The sequence below is a fragment of the Aspergillus caelatus genome (genome assembly GCF_009193585.1).
Source record: "Aspergillus caelatus strain CBS 763.97 unplaced genomic scaffold BDV27scaffold_206, whole genome shotgun sequence".
In the NCBI taxonomy this organism is placed as follows: Eukaryota; Fungi; Ascomycota; class Eurotiomycetes; order Eurotiales; family Aspergillaceae; genus Aspergillus; species Aspergillus caelatus.
Window position 1 is genome coordinate 44,470 of NW_022475469.1, and position 21,449 is coordinate 65,918.

Consider the following 21,449-nt stretch of genomic DNA (forward strand, 5'->3'; position numbering starts at 1 on the left):
AGCGTAGCAAACATTATATATTTGTGGAATAGTGTTGATGCATGTCATCAATCTTTTGAAGCCACAACCACACCGGCTATAGCAAACCAACAACAATTGCGAATCCAAAGTTTGTTACATTTTCTGTACTCTCTTGTAAGGGTGAATACGCCAAAATAAAAAGAGGAGGAATTGGAATGTATCAAGGAAATATAAACAAGAAGCAAAAAATAGTCGCGCCCGGGATCGAACCGGGAACCTTGTCGGTACTACTTTAGTAGCTACTAGCTCACAAATGTGAACGACAAATCATAACCATTAGAACACGCGACTTGATTGGTTTGTTGATTTGTCCTTTTTTGCTATAATACAAGGCCAGGGAAGAATAGCCCCATTACCAAGCAAGCCCTAGAGTAGTTACTATCGGACCAACCTTAAGGACCTCGACGGTTGACACCCTGAGTGCCTGACAGCCCGTTACGAGGTTAGTTAACTCGTCTGATGAAGTGAAAAGGTTAATCTAAGGATAGCTGTAGTTGCTGTAGCCTGCATATAGTGAGAAGTCAGGGCAATGGAAACCAATTATTTATTTATCGATTTATCTATCCGAGTGTATATCTAGATAAAACAACGTATGGTCTTCTGAGCTTCGGGCCCTTTGACATTGGACCACATTGTATGGTCAAGTCTGAGGTGTGCCCCAGACAGTTATCTTTAACGAAATGAAAATAGTCAGAAAGGCAATTGCCCAAGGAATGACCAAGACATGTATCGATCTGTAGTGATAGCAAGTAAATATCGGTTGACAGAGAGGAACATGTAGAGTAGCACAACTTGAGACAGACACCTGAGGACTAGGTTGAGTACCATAGCAATCCACCATTAACAGCCGGGTCCATACATTGAATACACCACCCCTCGCTATCCGAGACATACATGAACGCATCCTCTGCGGCGGTTTGTCATTCGAGATATGTAGTGAAACTCATGGGCTATATTGGCGCAACATTGAAACGCAAAACACCGTTGAGCCCCATTTTTGAGCGACTGGTGCAGTTAAGCATAGGACACAGTGGGACTAAGACACACTCTGTTATACTCTTGGTCACCTAATGGGCTTCCCTTCGTGAAGGGTACTTGGCCAGAATCCGGTCCAGCAGCGGTGCCTTGGGCAAAGGCGACCGAAAGAAGTAGCAGAGCTACGGGAAACTTCATTTTTATCAGGACCATCGAAGTATTGAAGAAGTTGTCCACAACTCGGCGCTAATCGATAGGCAAAGCCTCTTTAGTCAAGTCGGCTCGGCACCTGAAGTAGCATTCATATCTTTTACTTCTTCATGCCCAAAATCGAGTAAAAAGATTTGAATATAGAAATACAGTACCGACTGATAATCCAAGGAACTATTCTAATATATGACAAGGCCTGTGGACCAACCAGCCCGCCGTGAATAAACTCTAGCGTTGAAGACATGCTGCTGAGTACTCTAGCCCTCTGAATAGCGGCTCAACATGGTTAGCTGTTTGCGACCAATAAAACCAGCGAGTTCATTGAAGTTTTGTAGCGTAGCGCATAACGATTGGCTCTCATATTACCGAATGCGAAAGCTTCCTAGGTCTATGCATCGATCCGGTTAAGCCGAATGACTGCAGCGTAGTTTCAGGAGAGCCGAGGCCATTGCCTGGCGTAGAGATGGATAAATTTGTGCGTTTACAGGAAAAAGGATATCTCTACCAAAAAACTTCATCCGTGAAGATGCAAAAAATAGTCGCGCCCGGGATCGAACCGGGAACCTTGTCGGTACTACTTTAGTAGCTACTAGCTCACAAATGTGAACGACAAATCATAACCATTAGAACACGCGACTTCTTATGAAAGCTTTATTCCGTAAAGAAAAATATATACAATGTATCCCAACACAAGCATGACTTCCCCGGACTCTACACACCAACCCAGCGTCTTATCATCTGCCTCAATTAACGCCGCTATCACTTTTGTATTCATACTAGTCGTCGACGCTAATCGAAACCAACGTCAGCCAGTAGCTGGTATCCTTTCGCACTCTCGGAACGAGTTGATTCATCTCTAGGCGGTGGATACCTCACGAGTCAGACCGAGGGATTTAGGCCCACCTATTCCGCTAAAAACCATTCTCCATCCTCGCTTATCTCCGCAACCAAGTGCAGATGACGGAGGACTCCGTACAGATACCCACTAGTACTCTGTACATAGGAGGTGCTGACGGGATCCTTTGCGTCCCCATTTCCCATGGATAATTACTATCCATGTCAGGATGATATTACACTAGCCCTCATCAAACCCCCGACTCCAGACCCGTCAATCTGTTCAGCAGAGGGCATCAAAATCTATTCAGTTCTGGATAGTTAGAGCTTCTCAGGCAGTCGGAGTACTTTACTCCGAGATCATATAGCACCAGCACTGAGCCTCTGACGGCCTCAGGGTGGGGCGAGCTAAATCCTGGCCCCCAGCAACCGGTACCCTTAGTCCCTTACTCGTAGCCCTCCTTTGGTGCATGTGTGGTACGGGGAAACGATAGCACATGGCGAATGTATGGCATATCCCCGAAGTACGCCAAGGCTGCGTCGGTAAACCATTCAACCGCCGCGGCTCCGGTGGAGTTTAGTGGTTCACCATATGGAACCCTTCTCCAGAGGTCGACAAGTCCCTCCTTTATCTTGCCGACCTTTGTCCTCTCTTTTCTGATCCTGGAGGCTGAGACACCAGGAAAGATCAACAGCCATGGCCCTCCTCGGTCGACTTGTGCTGCTGCTCGGAAGCGTGCTGCAGCTTGCTCACTTGAGCTCCGCCCAGACCATCAAGTCAAAGACCGATGGCAGGATTATCGGTACGTCGGGTTTAGATACCTTAATGGTTTTTACAATGACCACGAAGAGACAATGACGCTGACACCGCCGCACAGAGGCCAACGAGGGCACTGTCGCACCAGCTGCCGAGCAGATTAATGGCAGCGACCTGCAGCTGACGGATACTATTCTGGCAAATCTGACCCAGTTGCAGCTCAGCAACATATCACTATTCCAATTTGCCAATGAGTCGGATCTATCGAAGCGGAGCCTCTTCGATGGCTGCAAGACATACCCGGGCGACCTGCTGTACCCGAGCCAGTCGGTGTGGCGCGTCTTCGACCTGCTGACCGGTGGCGCGCTCACCAAGACGGTGCCCATCGGCGGTGCTTGCTATCAGGACAGCGATCACTATGACTACGCCAAATGCCAGGCCATCCTGGCCGGCTGGACTGATGATGCTGTCCACGCGGCCGATCCGACCTCCGCCATGTCTCCTCTATACCAAGGCCTCACCTGCTTGCCCCAAAATGCCAATGTGAGCGGCGCGACCTGCGAGATCGGCGGCTACCCTACCTATACCGTCAACATCTCCAGTGTCGCCCAGATTCAGCTCGCCATCAACTTCGCCCGCTCCACTAATGTGCGTCTCGTTGTCAAGAACACTGGTCACGACTTCCTCGGCAAGTCGATCGGATACGGTGCTCTGTCCATCTGGACGCACAACCTCAAGGACCTCCAGTTCGTCGAGCAATACTCCGACGAGTCCTCTGACTACAGCGGTCCCGCGGTCAAGGTCGGCGCTGGTGTCAATGTCGGCGAGCTCTATGCCTTCGCGGACAAACACGGTGTCACCGCAGTCGGCGGCGAGTGTAAGGGCGTGGGTGTCGCCGGCGGCTACGTCGCCGGAGGTGGCCACTCACCTCTGACTGGTAAGTACGGCATGGCCGCCGACCACGTTCTCTCCATCGACGTCGTCCTGCCCAGTGGCCGATTCGTCACCGCCAACGCCCAACAGAATCAAGACCTCTTCTGGGCCCTCCGCGGCGGCGGCGGCGCCACCTGGGGCGTCGTCACTAGCGTGACCTTCAAGGTCCACCCCAAGCTCACCCTCAGTGGTGTCACCTGGGATATCGCCTCCGGGCCGGACACCAACAACACCGACGACCTTTTTTTCGAGGCTCTCTACGCTTACTGGCGTCGCTTCCCTGGCTGGGCCGATCAGGGTAGCTACGCCTACTCGCAGATCTACAGCCGCGGCACCTGCGCCGGCTACACCTGGAGCATGCTACCCTGGCTGGTTCCTGGCATGGAGCTGGACGACTTCAAGGACATGGTCGCCGGCATCTTCGACGAGTGGACCGAGATGGGATTTGACTTCACGCCCGAGTATTTCGAGCATGACAACTTCTACGACACGTGGTCGACTCACTTCCCCACAGAGACTGTCGCCAACGCCAACCTACACACTGCTAGTCGCCTCTTCCCACGCAAGAACTGGGAGGACGAGGCGCTGCTCAACAAGACGATGGACACAATTCGCAGTGTTATAGAGGACGGATCCGCCCTCATCCAGTACAATATGAACGGCGCCGCTCTTCCCGACACTCCGGACAGCGCCGTCCTTCCGGCCTGGCGCGACACAGTCTTCTACGGTATCTTCGGCGTGGCCTGGGCCGACGGCATCTCCGAGGACGAGCTCAAGGCCGCCAACGAGAAGCTCACCGACGACATCATGCAGCGCCTGCGCGATGTTACCCCGGGAAGCGGCAGCTACCTGAACGAGGCGGACGTCATGGAGCCTAACTTCAGCCAGGCTTTCTATGGTTCCAACTATGACCGCCTCCTCCAGATCAAGGCCGCGGTCGACCCCTGGGATACCTTCTGGGCTCCGACTGCCGTCGGCAGCGAGGACTGGTATATCACTGACGTCCCTCACTGGCTGACCTACCAGACCGGCAAGCTCTGCCGCAAGCAAGATTGAAGGGGGTTGGGCCTATGCAGACAGGATATTAAGTCTTCACATTTATTTTCATATTACCGTATTTTAGAATAAGAAGCAGACTAAGGCTGTATAATATATACCCCAACCAACAATGCGTGGGTTCTAAGCCATCGCCAGACAAAGAGTGCGCTAGGCGCAACTACCCACCGAGCGAATAGCCATCTGGACACTCAGCCTATCGACGGTCTCAAACCTTACGTTGTCCGGCACTCACCCACAAGATGTAAGGAAGTTATCTACAGAACCATTGGGAGGTGGGCCCTCCGCAACCCAAACGGGACGGATACAATCGGACAGTCTCCATAAGGGCCAATTATCGTTTGCTGTGTGGCCATGGCATACTGCTATGCCCAAAAAATTCGACATCTCGATCCAGATATTGGAACTTAACTATCATTTCCACCCCACTCTAAGGCAGTTACTAGTAGTTACACTAATTTCTGGACCCCTAGGAGCTAACACCCTGACTCCCTGAGTGGGAACCAACACGGCCCCACTACGTTTTCTGTGCTATAATGGTGTGTGTCTGTATAAGAGCTCATGCTAAGAGACAGCTTTGCCGTGTTGTAGAAGCTAGATAATCCTTTTTAAAGAAACTGGAGTAAAAATAGGATCAGAGTTTTTAAGGTACGGAGAACGTTCCATACTTAAAATTTGGCTCCGAGCGACCCTATTGGTAGTTTTATCGTCCGCATCGCCACGTTCTCGTGGCGCAGACACTGCAGTTGGAAATTCCCCTGAGAAAAGAAAAAAAAAAAAAAGAAAAGAAAACGACATCGGATAAGCCCTACCAGGCAGCCTCTAAATTTTCAAAATTTCAAGACGTGCGTGCTATTAATAATACTTCATTGCCAAGACTGGGTCACCTCGCTCCGCCATTTGTCGACTTTAGCCTACTCCATACAAACCAGCGGCTTGGCATGCTTCAGACGGCGCCATCTCGGTACCTTTCTTTCCTCTGGTGCTTGACGGAAGTTAAGAAAACTTAAATTGTTCTCTTATAAGTGAAGCGGGGATCTGCGGCAACAGAGCTTTTCTCTTATTTTTCCTTTGTGTATTAACTGTTAGTATGGAAACCCTGTTAGTTGAGAAACGACGGTCCACGTCGCACCAGGTGGTACGGATATTCCGAGATAGTAAAAAAATCTTGCTGCTTGCTAACACGTTCGAACAGTGCGACAACTGCCATTCCCGCAAGGTAAGAGCTGAAAGATAGCTTTGTTGTCCGACCAATGTTCCTCTTTTGCTAATCCTCCGTCCAGGTCCGATGTGACAGGAAGAACCCTTGCGGAAATTGCCAGGATCAAGGAACTTCATGTACTCGCCACCGGAGTTTGAGACGTACCATGAGAAAAGTCTCCCGTCAAAGTGACAGGCCAAGCAATGCAACTAAATCTTCTCGGACTTCCACCCACGCCGTGCCTGAGCTGGGCTCGTTCCGGGGTCTACTAGATCAGCAAACCGATACTTATTCACTCCCTTCTGAGATGGATAATGATAGCTTACCAATGGAGATGCCGGAAGTCGGATCTCTATTGACCAATCGTCCACACGTGGCATATGAACTTCATAATTGGATCTCGATCGTCCCCCTGACAGATGCGCAGATGGCCAGCCGGCACCGGCTGAGTCGCGTTCAGGGCCTTGCTTGGAACAGACTGCAGGTACTTGAGTCTGCACTGTATGCTGCGAGTCAGTTTACGGAAAGTACGGGAGGCTTTGGGAAACTGCCCAATGTCGATGACCCGAGTGAAGAGCAACGCCAAATTCCGGCCCCTGAATTTCTAACTTGGATGCTTAAAGGTATTGAAACCTTCTTCATTGGTCTCTGTCATGTGGTGGTGGCTGACTTGTAGTTATCTGATCAAACTAGACATTGGCACTGATCTCTTCGGACCATACGTTCGGGACTATTTCCGGCACGTATCCAAGCAGAGCCTTGAGAAGATGGGGATGTCCCTGCTACGCAAAGATGCATCGCCATCTGATACAATCCTCTACACTGTCTGCGTTAACTCTATAGCGTACAAGTTTCTTACTACAGTGATTATGACAGAAGAGCATGGCGAACTGTCCCAGAGGCTATGGCATAATGCGCTACAGTACCGAGCGACAGCACAGGCAGCATTAAGAAAGATCCCACTCGTAACTACACCATCTTTTACACTTCTACAGGCAGTACTCTGTGGGGTGAGTTATATGAAGACTCCTACATGGTTTAGCCTCTAACCAGCTTCTAGATCTTTCTATTTCAGGGATCGGGAGATACCAATTTTTGCTGGGAGTTGACTAGAACTGCTTGCAGGATTTGCACCGATATTGGCCTTAACACCACTGCTACAAATGGACGGGCTCTCAGTGAGGAGGAGTTTTTCTGCTTCATATGGTGCTATAAGCTGGATAGAAACTATGCCTGGAAGCTTGGCCGATCCAAGGGTTTTCTGGATGCCACCCCTGAAGGGATTTTGCACGCTTCTACCCGGCTGAATCCACCAATCTCCGAGCTTCTCCTACTATATTTGGACTTGGCCCAGATACAGGACGGAATAATACCTTTCATCAAGGATCCCTCGTCAGCAGATGGTGAGCATGCTGTCCCGCCAGTCACAAACTTAAGAGAGCAATTACTGCCGAGGATGGAGGATATTCGCAGCAGAATCGACCAGGTAAGTCGTCACCCCAGCCTACTTTGAATCTAATAGATGCTAACTACGAGATTCCTCTTCATAGATTGCACCACCTTCTAATCGCTGGAAAGGCCTAGATAGCCACAGCGAAATTGCAGCCCTCGATTTTGCCTATCACTCAGTTATGACAACTATTCTTCATCTGATTCAACTTACCCCAGGGCAGACCCTTACTGCCAAGGATCTCTACTTGGATTCAGCACGTCAAGAACTATCCGCCTTGGTGTCCATATGCCTATCAGCCAACAAGCAAAGTACCGTCGCCTTTCTACACTGGTCAGTGATAACCTTTTTACAAACCTAAAAGATGAGATACTAATAATTCTTAGGACCCTTCTTTATTACCCCTTAACGGCAGTCTTTGTGCTATTCTGTAACACTGTTGTCACCTCTCACATAGGCGATTTCAATCTTTTGAAAACAGTTGCAGACTGCTTGACCCAGAGCGGCACAGCCAGCGAGCACATTGCCAACCTGCAGAAACTCTTTCAGGAGTTTGTCTCGCTCTCTCAACGCTTTCTCAATGAAGAAAGTTCTACCGCGCTCACCAACCAAGGCGCTACTCAGACAAGTCCCTCTCAACAGGGGACCTCTTCTCAGGATGTGATTCACAACCCCAATTCGCCCCACTGGTTAAACACAAGCACTACTTGGAGTTCGGGAATTTTGGCAGGCTTGGACAACCATTCTTTCGACCCATCGTTTCCCATGTTAGAACTATCTTATGGTGATTCAACTTTCTTCCTGGGCGGTGGAGCTGATATACAACCGTTTAGTTCTGCTTGACCTGGATTTGTTGATCCTAGGGTGGGAATCACGCAGTTCCTTTTTTTTTTTTTTTTTTTTTCCTGTTGTTTAATACCAGATACCACATCTCTTTAAGGCACATATCAACACGTTGTACATATTTACTACCTTGTCCATCTAAATATTGCACATAAATCAATAGCTTCTCGAGACTTGTACCGGACATGATGTGTTGATATTGCCGTCAGGAATTATTTATACTCAACTCTGCTCTCTACAAGCACGATATATCCAGGATTCCCCCCTCTCTCTTCCATGAAACCTACATGATTGTACAGTCATACGTTTCCAGCACCAGACAATTTCCCCTACGCGGTCTACCATAGATCCAAGATGTATTTAAAAAAATGCAGTGAAGATGATACGTATTTGATAGGCAAACAAGATCTGGTTCTTAATTCAAAGGAATGGCACGGTCAAATCAACCACTACTAATGACCATGAAATCTAAATACACTGAATCGGGCATTGTCCACCTTGTCCGAGGGATATCTGGAGATAACAAGCGCTGGATGCACTCTCCTCCGTTTCTCCCTTTATCCGGGGTGCTTACTGGCACACACCCTGGGTCTGGTCGGGGGTTTGCTATTCACGTGTGTTGATTAGTTATTGATTCAAAGGATTGATCGTAGTTTATAAATGAATGTTGAACAGTGTGTGTGTGACATACCACGCAAAGACCGCTGTCGCAGACTCCCATGCTTCCATCTGCCTTGCAAGGCTGGCCGGGAGCGATCTATTAACTCATTAGTATTTATACAACGAAAGCAAAGGATCTTTATAATCGAGAGAATGATTGACGAACCTTAGCCTGAGGGGTGGCAAGAGCAGTGCCAACAAGGGCAAGAGCGGCGAAGAGGGTGAAACGCATTGTTGCAGAGGGTTTGTGAAAGAAGAGCTGGAAGAACTTGTATGTCAAGTAGATGTTGTAGTTTTGTTTAATGAGGATCATGAAGAGTCTCTAGAAGTGCATTTATACCTTCTTTCCAACAACTATAACTGCGATTCACAAAACCCATGATGCAACTGTACGTACTTCGTACACTCGGATTGATCTCCTGTATCCACGACTCCCCCTACACCGATCAATTACAGTAACGATGAGCATTCACCTCCTACTTGCTATGTCAATCATCATCGGTCTACCGGGGATGCATCGGGAAGAATAAGGTGTGGTATAGAGCAACCGGAAAATTGATTATCACGGAGCCCTAGGGGCCCCCGATGGTTCCCCGAAACTACGACTCCTGGTACTGTTGTGGATCCTCCCGAATATGCCGGCTAAAAATAGCCGGTAACAACTGTCGAGGTTTACGAAATACTACCTAATAAGCGAAACCCGGCCAGTAATCGCTGTGATTTTATTATCTAGAGCTGAGTATAGCGGTGTTAGATGTACTTTTGAAACAATCGTTCTTGGCGCTCATGCCATTGAGACACTTCCGAGTGTAGCTGCTCGGGCCGAGATGTCTGTTGTGGGGAATTAGGGCTGTGAAGGAAGGACTTGGCAATTAGTCCTCTGCTGAACTATGAGTTGATAGGAGGTATTTGGTCGGTGTGATGTTTCAGAAGCATTAGCGGGCAGGTGCAGAGGCTTCGTGGCTTGCTTTGAAGGAATCTCGTATGGTAGTACCACACCATGACGCTGCTGGCGATTGCTGCCTCTGTTCCTCAAGAGCTTGGTAGGAGCTGATGTTCGGACAAGAAATCACCCGATAGGCAAATGTCTAAACGAAGTAATTCTATTGGTAGCCTTTAGAATGCCTCATGTAACTAGTTACTTAACTCTAGTAAATGTTCTGAACCGCGTGTCATCCACCCCATCGCATCAACTCAACTCCCACCCAAAGTATTCAAACAAAGTAACGAACTGGTTCAATGAGCTTCCACTAATTCAATCGCCTTCTGAAGGACAATCCGATCACTGTCGAAGCTGAGCCTCTTTACTGCCTCATTCAACGGAAAGAATTTAGGAGTAAACCCCTCCTCCGCCTGACCAGCAGATCTAGCAACCACCCCTTCATCCAGAGCAGCAATATACCACCATATAATCTTGACATCATTAACACCAGCACCACCTAACTGCCTCATGGTAACCATGAAGGGCTCGGTGAGATTCGAGTAACAGCGAGGTTTGTCTGGCATATGTCCCTGTTCGTCCATTGGAGGCGCACGAGTATGCATCGTTACAGGATAGAGGTGGGCTTGAGAGCCAGTCTCTTCGCGGACTTCGCGTAGTGCCGCCTCGTGTCGAGATTCACCACAGTTGCGACGTCCCTTGGCAAGAAGCCATTCGTTTTTTGCGTGGTAGTGGATAAGGCATACAGTCTTGTTTTGGGCGGATAGGTCGAACAGGATAGCTCCGCAGCTTTCGACGAATTGTTCTGAGGTGTATTGGGTGGTGGTGTTGGGTGAAGTTGTCATGATGGAAGGTTTACTGTAGTCAGACGGTCAGTCTCAGTTAGAGAATAGCTATACTACCTAGTATATCGAGAGTGTACTCGCCATGGTCATTTGAATTGGTTTCATTTAAAGAGGAGTGGGGGTTGGAAAGGAATCTGTGGGCACAAAGGGGATTGGATTGAAATCAGGTCAACGAACGATACTTATTTACCCCTCATTACTACGGGTATCACAACGTGACCTGAATCAGCGGTGGAGCTTCAAAATGGAGAAGTAGATTACGGTATGGTGAGCTTTTTGCCAATCGAAGAGAAAGATATACCCAGTTCTCTCCATCAGTGTCCTGTTACAGCCAAACTGTTGGTCAAACTACTCGATGGTAGTTAATCGCTTTATTGATGCGAAAGTAGTTGTCATTCTCATGGTTCAACGGTTCTGCCGACTATCTAAGGGTATAATTCTAGCTGACATGTGACATGTCCTGTGTCCACTTTTCCTCGTTTTTTTTTTTTTTTCCCAGTGGATGATCAGGTATGGCTCTTTAAACAGTATGAAGATCTGCGTTGAATAAAAGTAGGGGGAACCAGATCTTAACCAAACCAAAGACTTTTGTCTTGTCATAACCTAGAATCTCTAATTCAAAGCTTACGAGGAGAATTAAACACGAAACAGCATGGGCCTCTATTGTAGCAGTCTACTAACATTTGGCCTCCCTGAATAGATCAGCAGCAGGCTATTACAGTGCAAAGCTAGTAATGACAGGACAATATTCATACCCCAAGCAGTCAACGAGCAGAAGCACACAGCCCTGTGTGGCAGGGTTGAACTTTTGGTCACCTGGACATTGAGGATCTCTGACCAGGACACACTTGTTCAGCGCCTTGCCCAGCTCAGTATCGGGATCATCACAGATGGGTGTCTGTCCAGAGAGACAAGCACCATCATCATAGATACCACTGGCCAGCTGGGAACTATTTGATGTAGTAGTACTAAACTGTTCAGCTTGATCGATCTCTCCTCCACTTCGGAAATTCATGGAGCCAGAGCAACGTGGGTCCTGGCTACAAATGGAATGTTTGGGGCTGAGCATCTCAGCTTTTATAAACAGCGGTACGTAATTGTGATCGTTTAAGATCCGAGATTGAGATCTGCCTGCCGCTTTCGGTACCGGAATTAAGTACCGAATTGTGGGGATGGTAATCAGCTTACTCTGTAGATTTCGCTGAGACGGAGCCCTAGAAAGAAAAGTCGCCGATCATATCACTGATTGCTACCAAAGTATTTGTCAGAAGAGAATTCACTTCGTTAGGGTATGTACATCTCTAGCTGTAAAAGACGATCAGCTCTCAGCTTAGGTTCTATTTACTGCGCAGCTGAGCGAAGCGAAGCTAGTATTATACCAGTAGTACTACTCTGGAGTAGGAGGCTGCACGAAAGGATCTGTATTCTGATTGGTCCACGGTTCTGGGCTTTTATTGGTCGAGAATTGTGTAGTCACACGGGGTCGCAATCGATTAAGACTATCGAGGTAAGCTACGGAGTAGATAGTGTAAGAAATATAGGTAGTTAGTATAACTTAATGCCAGGTCCTTGAGCTGGCAGCCACTACTATCTAGTACTAGTGTATAAGTGAACTGTTTTGCTGCGAGTTGGGTCCTGTTACCCGATTCGGATGCCGCCGCTTTTGTGAGGGCAGCACGTGAGGGCTCCGTGTTCGCTCCGGGCCACTCACTGACTGCTCAGTGAGCACGCACTGCAGCTCCGGTTACTCCCGGATTGCTCTGGCTCAACTCAGTGTATAATCCCGGAGCAACTCCAGTCCACTCTCTGTTTTTTTTTATGTGACCAATAGCAGTTCTCTAAACCGTGTACACACTAAGTAATCCAGTATATAATCTAACCTGTATATATCTGGGGGTGTCTCAAAGACAAGAGCTGGTAATCTTTTTTAGTCACCGTATACTATGTTCGATACTAAGAAGCTTCAAGCAGAATTTGAAGTAAGTGATAAGAGGTCATTTCTAAGTAAAGAAACTAAAGGTATTGTACTTCAATTGCGAATATAAATATACCCTATTTGCCCAGAATATTTTTACTTTTATCTTATTTTGTACTAATATTCTATAATTCTTTCTCTTGTACTTTTTCCAAACTTATTTTATCTTGCTATATTTCAGCGGCTGATAATAGCTACATGCTCTTCTTCATCGAAGGCTGAGTAGGATAAAAAGAAAAGAAAAGCTCGCTGTGAACTCTATAAACAGCGAGACTATAAGGCGAAAGCTTATCAACAGAAAGATATCCAAAGGACAAGAGATAGAGCTTTGCTTAAAATGAAAAAGAGATATACAGGGAAAGTACAGAGATATAAGGAGTAAATATCTATATACTCTAATGAGATTGCAAGTAGCGGTATGCTATGAGAGGTAGAGAGTTGCCGACCTTCTGTAGGTCTGGGGGGTAGCTACGGTCTTTATATACACGTTGGGTAAGGCTAGAGTGGCACGGGTTCCCCGCTGGACCCGACCCGAATCCACCCCAACCCGGCTCCGGGTCGGGGGCGGGAATAGAAGACTGAACCCGAGCGGGTTTTTCTTGGCATTACAATATCGATTTTCTAGATTTTTTCTAGATTTTTATATAGATCTAGAATATATATATATCTAGAAAATCGATATTGTAATACTAAGAAAAACCCGCTCGGGTTCCCTGTACCCGGACCGGGTTGGGGCGGGTTCGGGTCGGGTCTAGCGGGGAACCTGTGCCACTCTACGAGCTATTTTCTCTTAAAAAGATCTATCTGTTTAGGTCAGCCGGATTCTTATCTTTTTTACTCTTAAAAAAATTTCTTGCTTTGAAAGAAATTACCTGGGAGTATTTCTTCTGGGGAGTATTTTACTTGTCTAAGGAACTTAAGACTATTTGTAGTAATTTTCCAAATAATAAAAATAACTAGGCGAGCATTATACAACTGACCAATAGTAACAGATACCTGACCCTATTTATCGATTTAGCGAGACAGCATCTGATCAACTGCTTCAAACGCATAAGAGACTGATCTCCTATTATATACTTCCACATTTCAATACAATTGTACGCGGTATTCTTAAAGATTTGTCATTTTTTTACACACTTATAGTGAAAACAACAACATAATATTAAAATAAACAATATAGAGTCTCAAGTAGACTCGCCGACTCTATATATTTTAATCCAAGGGGTTTACCTAGAGATAAGGATACCCTGCGAGTAGACATCGTCTTGCTTAGTGATTCAAAATATTATTGAAGATTGATACAACTACTCTAATAGGAACACACTGGTCATTCCTCATTCCATACACTTTTATTTAATCTGCATATGGTGCTTTAAAGAATAGATACAACAAACCACAAGACCCTTTCCCAATGCCGGCCTCTATATACCATCACAATTAGGCGAGAACGAATCATAGTCCGCGCCCTTCACCATTACTTGATCATCCTATACAAAAAGCACCATCTCGTCAAAGTACAAGCCAGGCTTTTTCAGCATATTATAAAAAGAACTTTAATTATAACTGGCGTAAGACCACTGGCTGCCCTTTTTCATTTGGATGCGCCTTTATATTGCCAGATTGGTACATATTGGAGCGAGGCTGTTTGTTCGTACGCTCATTGCAGCCAACAGCCTTGGTTATCTGGAGGTAGTGAGCTCATTACTGACAAGCATATTATAGATTAATACTAAGGCTGAGACAGTAAACTTAAACAACACAAGCAATCTATCAGCAAGGCATAACAAGCATCCACCTAGAAAGGAGAACTTCCTGAAATATATCTTATTACTTAGGAAAAAAGACTTCAAACAGAATATACATTGCTGGAATAGGGTTCGTGAGTTCCTGTCGAGCTATCGGAAATTTACTCATACTCAGTTGCAAAAGTCAGTGTCTGAGTACTGTAGTCCACTTTTCTTGATTAAGATACTAATATATACCACTAGACTCAAATACGAATCCACGCCCAGTCTAGTGGGTTGTTGGCTTATATACAACATATGCCTAGCTCATAACTAACTTATGGGAAAACGGGTATTACAGCATACATCGTACGTAGACTGTGCGGGAGACTGCACCAGCCTATGTCTGCGATGTCCCGTATTCTACCCGCAATGGCCCGTAGAGTGTAGGGACCATCTATATATAGAGCACTGGCACCCGCAGTCTTCCCCAACGGAACAGGCTATTGAACCGCGGCCGTCTCCATAGTCCAAGTGGACCATTGGTTAAAGAGACTTCATTGTTTCTGAAGGTAAATTTCAGCCTGGTTAGGCATCGAGTAAGCATACGACACAATGGGAAGAGCACTTCCGCGGACCGTACGCCCAGCTTAGTGAGCGTATAGCTTAGGATAGAAGTCGTACTTGGCCGCAACATGCGGGTGCCTATACTGGCTGTAAATAATGCAACACTTAGATTTCTGTTTCTCCGCTCTCCAGCCTTCTAAGCAGAACCAAGATATGCTCCAATGCCTTGCTTCGATCCCTGTTAGTCTGCGCCCATCGATCAAACGGTTTTAACAAAATGAACGTGGTCTCTTCGACCAAGTATATATCGTTCAGTGCTTGCAAGTCCAAAGTTATCCTTCGCCTGGCCGTGGTCGTGTTTTCCTCCGTCTGTTTGGCAATACTACTACTGATTTTTGAATCTTCATCTTCATTCCATGAATGGATGGTCCACTGACACACAATCTTCATCCCCAGCCCGACCTCAATCTCAGCGCCAAGGCCATCGTCCAGGTTTGCCAAGGAGCACTTGGTGAGAACGTCAGACTCCGGATTGCGGACTGAGAAAGCTGTTGTGTCGGAATCGATCGGGTGGGTCGCTGTGATTTGAAATCCGGGGTATAGGGCGCGGATCATCAGCTGATGCTGGTGGAAGGCTTGGATAATTGTGGAACGGGACAAACCGCGGGGAATGCCCTCTACCTGGCGGTGATGGAGCGTTTTATACAGGACTGCCCATGTAAGTTGTAGACTTTATTCTGGGGGTATGCTGCTACTTACTGGAAAACATGGATTTCTGATTGAATCAGTCCGCGAGGGCCAAAACATCCAAAGAAAGGAGATATTATCTGCTGTGCTTCAGGTTAATTTGCAGGCTCGAGAATGACAGACCAGAATGAGTAATGCTCTGCTAGGTTATTTAGATTTCATCTTGGAAGACATGACTGCATCAGTCGGCACTCGGCAAGGCTGGCAGCCTTAACCCCACTAATAACGAGCTATTAGTAATAGGTGATGCGGTATTTTTCTCTCCAATGTAACCTCATACAAGTTAGATCCACTTCCAAGGTGGAGGTCATAGCTTCAGCTATGACCCTGTGGAGTACTGGAGTCTATGGAGTACGTATGGAACCACAAGGGCTGAAAGGTTAGTCTATAAAGCAAACCTAATTAAATTGCATGGATAACAGTCAAGCATTGCCAAAGCAATTCCCGGAAGCCAATATACTTTTGGATTTGTTCTTAACCTAGGAAACTGTGCAGCTTCCTATTGAACTCCTAATCAATCATCTTTTTTAGCTTGCGCGGCAGTCTGGTTGCTTCCTAAATCCAGTGGAGGAGTCATCAGAGCTTGCTGGAGGGATAAGACTACTTGGTTACCGCAGGAAACGACCTAGACATGATTATTGTGGAGTTCCGGAACGCTAAGCACGTCCTGCCAAGGTCCAAACTCTGCGCAATATCTAATGATTTATACCCAATTGTTCACTAGCTTAATGGGCACACTATAGGTTGGGGCCAGAGATGCGCCTCTTGTAGCGTATTATTGGTAGTTGATTTAGCTCTCATACCTCGTAACTCCGAGAATTGGATATGGCCATATGGATGAACAATACACGGCCTTGAAATACAGCATAGCCCTTGTAATAATAAACTTGAACTCTTCTCCATGATATGACTTTCCTCCTGTCTGCTCATACCTGCAACAGCCCTCTCGTCTGAATGACTTTTTTGTTAGTGATACTGTTTTATCGGAGTACATTGTCTGCGGACTGTTAAAGATGCTCATAAAATGGCTCCCACGACATATCCTGTTTCTTTGGCCCCGCAGTATATTGTTATCCAATCAGAATATATTGATTATCATTGCTAATGGGCACTTCCTGTTTAGTTGATCCATGCAATCGAACGGAATAATATCCCAGCAGCCACTGCCCAATAGCACTCCAACAAGCATCAAACTACTCTTCTAGAGCGGGATCAGGGCTCTTGATTGTATTTTGAATTTCACTCACTCTGTATTGATATGGGCCCATGGGGACGATATAACGCAGTATAGAGTTTAGCTGGCCGTGACCCGTAACCTTGGAGGCTTGCTTTCTTTATCTTTACATTCCAAACCAAAACGTGTGTGAGGACTTCACACTTAAATAAAATCACAGGTTGGAGCAGACTGGGTGAATCCTGGTAATATAGCGTGAACTGTACTCGGGTCAGAGACATGAACATGAGGGATATAAACCAACAGGGTGAGCGGGGATGCTCCAACAAGATGCATTGAACTAACTACTTGGAACCCATTACCTGCACTAGGCGATTCATTTGGCGGACTTATCCGACATTTAATCTGCGAGATATTGTTGCCCAATTCTAGTACGCTACAAGTGCCAACCATGTTATCTCCGTTCTCCAAATACTGCAGGAGCCTTGTGCAGTGGAGCTGAGTAAGGTGATAGAGGCTGCAGCAGACAGCCTTAGGATAACAACTAGCTGGTGTGAGGTTGCAATGCATTCTCGCAAACTGGAGCCATTATTTGTAATCAGGAGTCACCGAATAGTATAAAGGCAGGGACTGACACGGCCAACCTGATACATATACAACAAACTCAATTACTTTTGCCAAGTGTGGTGTCTTTAATACTCTCCCTACTCGCTTCCATCAGAGTTCAATTGATTCCGAGCGTCCAGCAACATGAAGTCTTATCCAGAGGTTTCCAACTATATCTCCGATGAGCCCGAGAAACTCCTAGCTCCTTTCTCTCGACAGGAAAACAAACGTTTACGAAATGCCACCAAAGCACTCTTTGTCCTCACAGCCCTGATGCTCGCCGGGTTCATCCTCACTATATACCTAACCATCCAGCTCGGCAAGGAGCGCCAATTCCTCCTGTATCTCGAACAGCAGAAAATCTCCGTCGAGAACCACGGCAGCAACCCCATCGCAAAAAGAGGTATCCTCTGGACCCTAGGAGCAATCCTCTGGACAGGAAATCAAGTTTTTGCCCTCTACGGTCTCGCGTCTAGCTGCAGTGAGTTCAACAATAGCGCTGGTAATGCCGCATTATGCATCTGGGGCGCCATGTCCACCGCCGCGACTTTCATCGGCGCTGGATACACCTCTGCCAAGGGCTTGAAAGCCGTCGCTGAGAAGATCAACTGGTATGGGACGCAGACTGCTTGGAAGCGAGAGGACTACCTTGCTGTCCTAGAGGCGGATGTCGCAGATCTTAGCGGCCATCTCAGTCACGCCCTCCAGGTGCCCGTCACGCACGATGGGTTTATGAGACATGATCATCCCAGATTACGTGGTCTCAATCTGACCGAGGGTGCGCTGTGGCCTGTTTTTCATTTCTACAACCACCAGAATACGGGGATGCATATGACGGTAACAGGCACTCACAACACACATATGGTGATGTCATTCGGGTTTGGCCATAAAAGTGACAACGGTAGCGATATCCACAAGAGGGAGGCGTACAACGACGAGAGGTTTTCGAATGGTGGTCTTGATTTCACGAGCTGCTGGGAAGATGAAGCTTCTCATTACACGCTCAACACTGGCTCTGATTACCAGCAGATGGACCGTGATATGCAGTGTTATTATCCAGATTTGTCGGCGACTTGGGGGGCGGAAGTGCAGATTTATGATGATTCGAAGCGAGTTACTGTTGGCTCTGGGTCGATTGCTGCGTTTCGGGGGAGTGATCATGCCAGTAGTATTAGTGTCATGCCTGGGTGTCCTTCTGGGGTGGATACTAAAGCTAGTTGCAAGGCAGCTTAGATGGAGATGACCATAGCAAGGAAGTGAAGTTATAGGCTAAAGGAGATCCAGACAACGGCAGTATTAGCAGTAATCCTCATTATCCTGTCCTAGCTTGCCTATGTTACATGGCCGCCATATAGGGTTGAGCCGTCTAGTGGCTCCGTAGAACACTTCCTGCAATGGCTGCGGGAGTAGCGAGATAAACGTATATAACATTTCAATGTGCGATTTCTGTGGCCTATCGCCTCATCCTTTTCATTCTTGACTATCTCACTATCTAAGCTAGCTCTCCCGCTTGGTGTTGTGGGCCCGCCTAGCGGCCCGGAAGAACCCATCTTTCCGGGCCTCCGGGCCACCAGACGGAAGCCCCTACCAACATAACACATAAAAGCAGGAACACAAAATAGCTCTACACCTAAAGCTCAGCCCCTAGAGTTCACCCTCAGTCTCTCTACCCTCTACCGTCTTCCGTATCACCGGCTATACCGTACAGCCTCATAGTCATGTTTCACCGCCGTTGATGAGTTACCTGCCACTCTGAAGACGATCCGCCCCGTCAAGGGTGCAGGGGGGAGGGCTCCAGTTGGGCGTAGTAGCCTACCAGGCCCCGGATGCTTTCCCCTCATTTTGAAGCCGCTTTCCACAGACCTCCTCTTCGTCCTTTCTGAGCCGTATTTCTTGTTTTTAAATAATGCCTACAGGATTTAACCATCCTAACGGTACACAAGGAAAAAAAGCGCTCGGAACATCAAAATCAACACCCAAGGAAGATTCGTTGATTTTTGTTCCCATCGTAAATTTGAGGGTTTATATACAACATAAAATCAATACGAGAAAATCAGGCCTTTTCTTCGATGGGGGCTTTTTACCCCTCTAAACTATCCTGACGGAAGAAAAGTCAAGTTATCAGAAACCAGGAATGAAGGTAGCCGAGTTAAAAATTTTCCAGCAACATTTGTCAACCAGTATACCAAAATATTACAGCATGCCGTATATTATCAGGATATATTATTAGGTGCAGTCAAAAGTAGATTATTCAATCTGAGCAGGCTCCCTGGGAAAATGAAGGGCTTCGAAGTCGTCCGCCAGAACTTTCACGAGGAGTTTGCGAAAAGGTTTATTGGGGCCCAGCACAATATATTTCACCAAAAATAGCCTATGCGCTAAATACTTCGAGCCGAGGAACTGACAGGTAGATTGTAAATATAGCTGCCAACCTATACAATAACAATGCTCCAGAAACTTGTATTCGGCGCTGTCATTATTTTGGACCATATAAGGCTACTCTCATGGCTCTAAGCGACAGGTGTACTTTTAGGCATATTTACCGTCAACTGGTGTCTACACGAATATACTTGACGTCACGGTGAATGAATAATTCCGGATATCGGACAGACTCATGGAAAACGTCTTCTATTATATCGTCTCTATCGGGGGTGCTATTAGTTTCTGTCTTATTCTGCGACTAGTACCGTATCTAGCGCGCCTAGGAGAGAGCATATATTGGTTCTACAGAAGATATCTGACTAACGTGAATATCATAAGCCGTCGTCATCTCGTCGGCCCATTCTCATGGGCTGATTTGGGATTCTGCATCATATACATCTCGTTAAACATAATTTTCGTGTTTTATCCGGATGGCCCAATTTCGGCCAGGGGGCGCAGGTGTGGGATACTTGCATTGAGCAATATGGCTATCCTCTATGCCAGCCCTAGTATAAGCTTTCTGGCAGACCTTCTAGGGGTCAGGCTGCGCACCTGGCGCCGGTTGCACCGGGCTGCAGGCTTGATGACATGTGCCCAGACAGGTTTGCATATTATATTCAATCTGACTGGCACCCAGTCTATACTGTTACGAGAGAGAGGAACGATATTCGGCCTTATAGTGAGTCTCAAATGCTATAAACATCGCTTCTTTTTATTTCAATCAAGCCCCTCAACCTAAGCCTCGCTTCTTATGGATGCTTATAATTCAGATAGATACTGATAGTGCAGATAGGCTGCAGCCTCTCTTTTCCTAGTCATGTTGCTTCCCCTTCCAATCATCCGTCGACTTATCTATCCAGTATTCTACTCATCCCATTACCTTCTGGCCATAACACTGATCTATGCGACGTGGATGCATATGCCCCGCGGTTCCTCAGCCTCATGGTACCTAACATACGCGACACTCGGTACCTTCGGAACAGCATTTCTCTTTGAAATTTGTATTACGCTCCATCATAACGGGGCATTTGGAAGTCGCTGGAGTAAAGGATTCATAGAAAGGCGCGATGATAGCAGTCTACGCATTGAAGTGGTCCCGGTTCGGCCGGTCCTAGTCCTTCCTGGCCAATATATTAATCTATGGGTCCCGTCCCTCAATCCTTGGTCTTGGTTCCAAGTTATTTGAAGAGCCATAGCACCCGACTTGGAGGGCGAAATTCTTACATAAGCATTCTGGTGTTCCTGCTCTTTCTGAAACAAACACGACCAGCTAAGTACTTTTTTGAGGTAGAAAATAGTTCAAGGACATGATCAGTAGATAGCACTTGCTTGTTGAACGCTGGCTCTGAACAAGAAGATTCTTTCATTTTTTTAGTTTATTTCTTGATTTATTTTATTAATTAATTTTTTTTTTTTTTAAATTTAATTCATTTTCTAAAATATTTTTTATTATTATTTAAATTGTTCATCTATTTTTTCTTTTCAACGTTTTCCCTTTCCCCTCCCTTTT

At 46.7% G+C, this 21,449-nt stretch overlaps 6 protein-coding genes and 2 non-coding genes across 8 annotated transcripts; 3 read left to right on the forward strand and 5 right to left on the reverse strand.

Moving 5' to 3' along the window:
* Positions 1-210: 210 nt before the first annotated feature.
* On the reverse strand, positions 211-312 carry BDV27DRAFT_t184. Its single transcript has one exon. It is a non-coding gene; the product is annotated as a tRNA-Val (tRNA).
* Positions 313-1,742: 1,430 nt separating this feature from the next.
* Positions 1,743-1,844, reverse strand: BDV27DRAFT_t183. The gene has a single exon. It is a non-coding gene; the product is annotated as a tRNA-Val (tRNA).
* Positions 1,845-2,369: 525 nt separating this feature from the next.
* BDV27DRAFT_38939 (FAD-dependent oxidoreductase) lies at positions 2,370-4,902 on the forward strand. Its single transcript, XM_032076505.1, has 2 exons — positions 2,370-2,843; positions 2,919-4,902. Exons 1-2 carry the CDS (start codon positions 2,738-2,740, stop codon positions 4,784-4,786), a joined length of 1,974 nt encoding a protein of 657 aa, XP_031923664.1. The 5' UTR covers positions 2,370-2,737; the 3' UTR covers positions 4,787-4,902.
* Positions 4,903-5,774: 872 nt separating this feature from the next.
* Positions 5,775-8,327, forward strand: BDV27DRAFT_134294 (transcription factor domain-containing protein). Its single transcript, XM_032068275.1, has 7 exons — positions 5,775-5,924; positions 5,982-6,005; positions 6,070-6,610; positions 6,681-6,997; positions 7,048-7,473; positions 7,538-7,770; positions 7,824-8,327. Exons 1-7 carry the CDS (start codon positions 5,877-5,879, stop codon positions 8,278-8,280), a joined length of 2,046 nt encoding a protein of 681 aa, XP_031923665.1. The 5' UTR covers positions 5,775-5,876; the 3' UTR covers positions 8,281-8,327.
* Positions 8,328-8,850: 523 nt separating this feature from the next.
* BDV27DRAFT_161542 (uncharacterized protein) lies at positions 8,851-9,172 on the reverse strand (the record flags this gene model as incomplete). Its single annotated transcript, XM_032073238.1, has 3 exons — positions 8,851-8,886; positions 8,972-9,037; positions 9,107-9,172. The coding sequence occupies 3 exons, from the start codon at positions 9,170-9,172 to the stop codon at positions 8,851-8,853; spliced, it is 168 nt and encodes a 55-aa protein (XP_031923666.1).
* An 845-nt stretch (positions 9,173-10,017) lies between these two features.
* Positions 10,018-11,087, reverse strand: BDV27DRAFT_134295 (putative NUDIX domain). Its single transcript, XM_032068276.1, has 2 exons — positions 10,807-11,087; positions 10,018-10,738 (listed from the first exon to the last, which is right to left on the reverse strand). The coding sequence occupies exon 2, from the start codon at positions 10,723-10,725 to the stop codon at positions 10,177-10,179; it is 549 nt and encodes a 182-aa protein (XP_031923667.1). The 5' UTR covers positions 10,726-10,738; positions 10,807-11,087; the 3' UTR covers positions 10,018-10,176.
* A 3,642-nt stretch (positions 11,088-14,729) lies between these two features.
* On the reverse strand, positions 14,730-15,904 carry BDV27DRAFT_134297 (uncharacterized protein). Its single transcript, XM_032068277.1, has 2 exons — positions 15,751-15,904; positions 14,730-15,701 (listed from the first exon to the last, which is right to left on the reverse strand). The coding sequence occupies exons 1-2, from the start codon at positions 15,758-15,760 to the stop codon at positions 15,157-15,159; spliced, it is 555 nt and encodes a 184-aa protein (XP_031923668.1). The 5' UTR covers positions 15,761-15,904; the 3' UTR covers positions 14,730-15,156.
* Positions 15,905-17,662: 1,758 nt separating this feature from the next.
* BDV27DRAFT_167739 (uncharacterized protein) lies at positions 17,663-18,960 on the forward strand (the record flags this gene model as incomplete). The annotated part of the gene is made up of 1 exon (XM_032074573.1): positions 17,663-18,960. The coding sequence occupies one exon, from the start codon at positions 17,663-17,665 to the stop codon at positions 18,749-18,751; it is 1,089 nt and encodes a 362-aa protein (XP_031923669.1). The 3' UTR covers positions 18,752-18,960.
* Positions 18,961-21,449: the final 2,489 nt, after the last annotated feature.